The sequence below is a fragment of the Ranitomeya variabilis genome, chromosome 7, assembly GCF_051348905.1.
Source record: "Ranitomeya variabilis isolate aRanVar5 chromosome 7, aRanVar5.hap1, whole genome shotgun sequence".
Taxonomy (NCBI): Eukaryota; Metazoa; Chordata; class Amphibia; order Anura; family Dendrobatidae; genus Ranitomeya; species Ranitomeya variabilis.
Window position 1 is genome coordinate 127,752,856 of NC_135238.1, and position 3,912 is coordinate 127,756,767.

General features: G+C 34.7%; 1 protein-coding gene across 1 annotated transcript; it reads left to right on the plus strand.

Moving 5' to 3' along the window:
• The first annotated feature begins 228 nt into the window (after positions 1–228).
• On the plus strand, positions 229–3,580 carry LOC143785477 (gamma-crystallin-3-like). The gene is made up of 3 exons (XM_077274366.1): positions 229–256; positions 1,446–1,688; positions 3,256–3,580. The coding sequence occupies exons 1-3, from the start codon at positions 248–250 to the stop codon at positions 3,529–3,531; spliced, it is 528 nt and encodes a 175-aa protein (XP_077130481.1). The 5' UTR covers positions 229–247; the 3' UTR covers positions 3,532–3,580.
• Positions 3,581–3,912: the final 332 nt, after the last annotated feature.

A 3,912-nucleotide genomic window follows, 5' to 3' on the forward strand; every position in this document is an offset into this window, starting at 1 on the left:
AGAATGATGGAGAAAGTTTTTGTTCTGTATTGCTTATGGTGCGCCACATGAAGCTTTTGTATAACAATGAAAGCAAAACATCATAATAAAAGTTACACATCCAAAACAGTTTTCAAAGAAATTTAAAATGGCGATGTGTTCTGGCAAGGGCAAAGTCAGCAAGTCCTCCATGCAGATCCAGAGGCATATAAAGATCATTGGCTGCTCTCATTTAGCAGTAGAGGCTAAAAGCGACAAGATCAACACCATGGGAAAGGTACATCATGTTTTACTTATTTGAGCTATCTACATAAGGTATTGATGCAGTAGAACATTTTAGTTTGTTACATTTCAGAATATTGAAAATATAAAAGAAAACTTTACAATTTATCACAATGTGCAGCAGTATTATTACATTTACCCTGCTATCTAGCAAAGGTACAAATATGTTTAATGTGTAAAGATAAAGACACAGTTTACAGATTCTTCAAAAGATAAATTTAATAAGACATTAAAGTAAGGCAGTTTGTGTTCAGAATGAAGTTAGAATGGTTTATATACTTTGGATAGTCTAGTTAATAATTCTTTAGTAGGGAATTGGATGTGCATCGTGACAGTATAAAAAGGTTCTATAAAACATTTAGAAATAACAGTTAACACATATAATTACATTTCTAAAAAGCATCAATTATTAATGCATATCTTAGTACAAGCTCATAAGTCATATAAATGGTAATGCCTAAATATTCCTCCTGCTCTGAGTTACATTGTAAGATAGCAGATTCAATTTGCCAAATTTAAAGAAGCACTCTTCCTTCCATCAAAATTGTTATCCACTTAATATATTGCAATCAACATATTTTATAGCACTGAGTACTTACAGTTACTGATTCTGCCCTTTCTGTCCAGCTAATTTGTATTTTTTCCGTTAGGTCTATGACATCACATGATTAAAAGCTGACTAGCAGCTTTTTTCTAAGCTCTATGTAGAAACAGGAGGTCAATTTTCTCTGTACAAGTAATGAGTCACTGCAAAAGTCTGTGCCGGGGGAAAGGAAGAGTTGAATAGGGGATGATAAATGCTGCGAAAACAGACTTCCTGTTTTTATACAGAGTAGAAAAAAGAATAAGTAGTGGGGTAGAAAGGCAAAATGAGGAAATTTAAGTAGACAGTGCTTTAGAATATGATGATTGCAATATATTAAAATGATAACTTTGATAGGAGAAGTGCTTCTTTAATAGTACTAGAAATTTGAATTAATCTGCATTTTTGTAAATCAATTAGGCAGAGATTTTATTTAATGTTCTTTAATTTCTAGTTATATATCTAGTTACAATAATTTCTTTGTAAATACTGTGAACTGTTTCAACTAGTTTTTTAATAATGTTACTTGGTGCATGTAGATTTTGATACGTATCAGCAATTAAATGTGGAAATGTAATTTTTTGTATTTTCACCTGAACAGATCATTTTTTATGAAGACAAACATTTTCAGGGTCGCTGTTATGAGTGTTACTCTGAGTGTCCAGATTTGTCTTCGTATTTTAGACGTTGCAATTCCATTCGTGTGGAAAATGGAAACTGGATCTTGTATGAACAACCAAACTACAGAGGACACCAGTACTTTCTCCATAGAGGAGAATATCCTGACTTCCACCAATGGATGGGCTATAATGACTCCATTAAGTCTTGTCGCCTGAGCCCTCAGGTAGTATATTTAATTACTATTCACAAAATTTAAAAAGAAAGAAATTGCACTGAATTATCTATTTTCTACTTGAGTTCATTATTGCTTAACAGGAAAATCTCACCATAATAAATATTTAATTAAATATTCTGAATTAAATGTTCCATGAAAAATACACAGCAAATGGCATGATATGCTATTGTTATTGTCACGCCGCAGCTATGCAGATAGATGCATGCTACACTAGATGAGAGTAGAGTGGAGGAAAGACTGCAACACTTGCCAGAGCAGACCTGCAGCGAGGCCACAACCAGGTGGCAACAGGGTAGTCAAACACGCCACGTCAAAACCAGGAGAGTAATGTAGTACAAAGGGGAAATAAACTCAGAGTCAGAGACGCACCAGAGGATCAATACCAGATGGAAGCAGAAGTACCAGGAGCAAAAGACAGAGTCAGGTCAGAGAGAAAGCCGAGTCAAGTACCAGAGAGTCCAAACACAAAGGGAAAACACTGAGTCAGAACGAGGGGAAGGGGAATAAACAGACACGGGAACAGTCATGGATTGCAGCAGGACAAATCAGGATTTAACCAGAGTCAGCTACTTATGCCATAGGCAGAAGCTAGAACTGACACCGTCTGCAGGATGCAATGGAGCTAAATAGCAAACCTGAAGCCAGAATGAGGCAGAGCAAAGTTAACCTTTGACATAATCAGTCCAGGCAAAAGGCAGACAGGACAGCGTCCTCCCCAGAGCCTGGAAGAGGTAATTTTTATAAAGTGATGAAAGCGGATTTCTCAGCAACAAGGCATCTAATATGAGACATACAGGTAGGGCTGTTTTCAGCAGTTATTGACCTGTATTCCCATAATAATAGTTTAGATAGGTCAAATGTGGTGACAGATTCCTTTTAAATAATTCCTTTTAAATACTGGAGAAACTATTAACGTAGCATTTTCTAAGTCATAGGTTTAAGGCTACTTTTCTCAATCTGATGTGTTAGAGTAGCAAGTTCATTTACAGAAACTTGCTACTTTCTCTACAGAAAAATTGGAGGGGAAGAGATTAGAACCAAAGCAGTTAACTGCAGAAAAGTAAATGTGAGGATCTAATATTAGAGCAGAGCTATATGTAAGGAAGGTAGTTGTGGACTTCTTTGTATGTCTACATCGAGTATTTATTACCTGATCAGACAAAATTGTTTCAAACTTTTATTATACAATTTTATTCAAGCAATTATAAAATAGAAAAAAAACTGGTACATTTAAGCTTTAAAAAAGTTTGCTTTGCTTTTTCATTATGTTTACTGCTTTCAGTATTTTGTTATTGCTGAATAGCCAGATCTGCCTAGAAATATAGAATAGCAAGATATAACAAAATGTCCTATGTTAAAATAGAGCTACTAGTCTTATGTGCAGAGAAATATTTGTGAATACACCTCTTGTGGAATTTCTCTCACAGTAAGGTATTTTTTAGGTTTTTATATGTTTACAGTTTTGTATGTATAAGTTTAACATGAAAATGAAATTGATAATTGCACATTTCCAGTTATTATGAACTTATTGACACATGTTGATTTCTTTTAAAAGCGCGAGGGTTCATTTAGGATCAACATCTATGAGAAAGAAAACTTTAGAGGACAGATGATGGAGTTCACTGAAGATTGTCCTCATGTGTATGAAAAATTCAGATTCCGTGATGTTCATTCTGTTCAAGTACATGATGGATACTGGATGTTCTACGAGGAGCCAAACTATAAAGGCCACCAATATTACCTGCAACCTGGAGAGTACAGGAGATACAGCGACTGGGGTGCCACAAACTCCAGGATTGGGTCTTTCAGGCATGTCCATCATTTCTATTAATGAAAAAACAAAGAGGAAAAGACTAGAATAATGATGGCCTGCACAACCGCTGATTATAAGACATAGAAAAAACTTTATTATACCTCAATACACACTAATAAAACCATTTAAAAACATGAGTACAAAACCAATGAACCTACACCCCTACAGGTTATATAAACCATAGAAATACAACAAGGAATAATCAAACTGGTTATGAATACATGCAATATAAATGACAGACCATGTTCTATTGATCTAATAAGTAGGCGCATAAATGTTTAACAAATAATGTGTTAACAGCAGATCATAAAGTATTAACAGTAAATATGAGTAATCTATGTTAATATATCTCCAATGCTACTACTAGAAAGTGATTACCATATTCTGTGGCACTTCCAC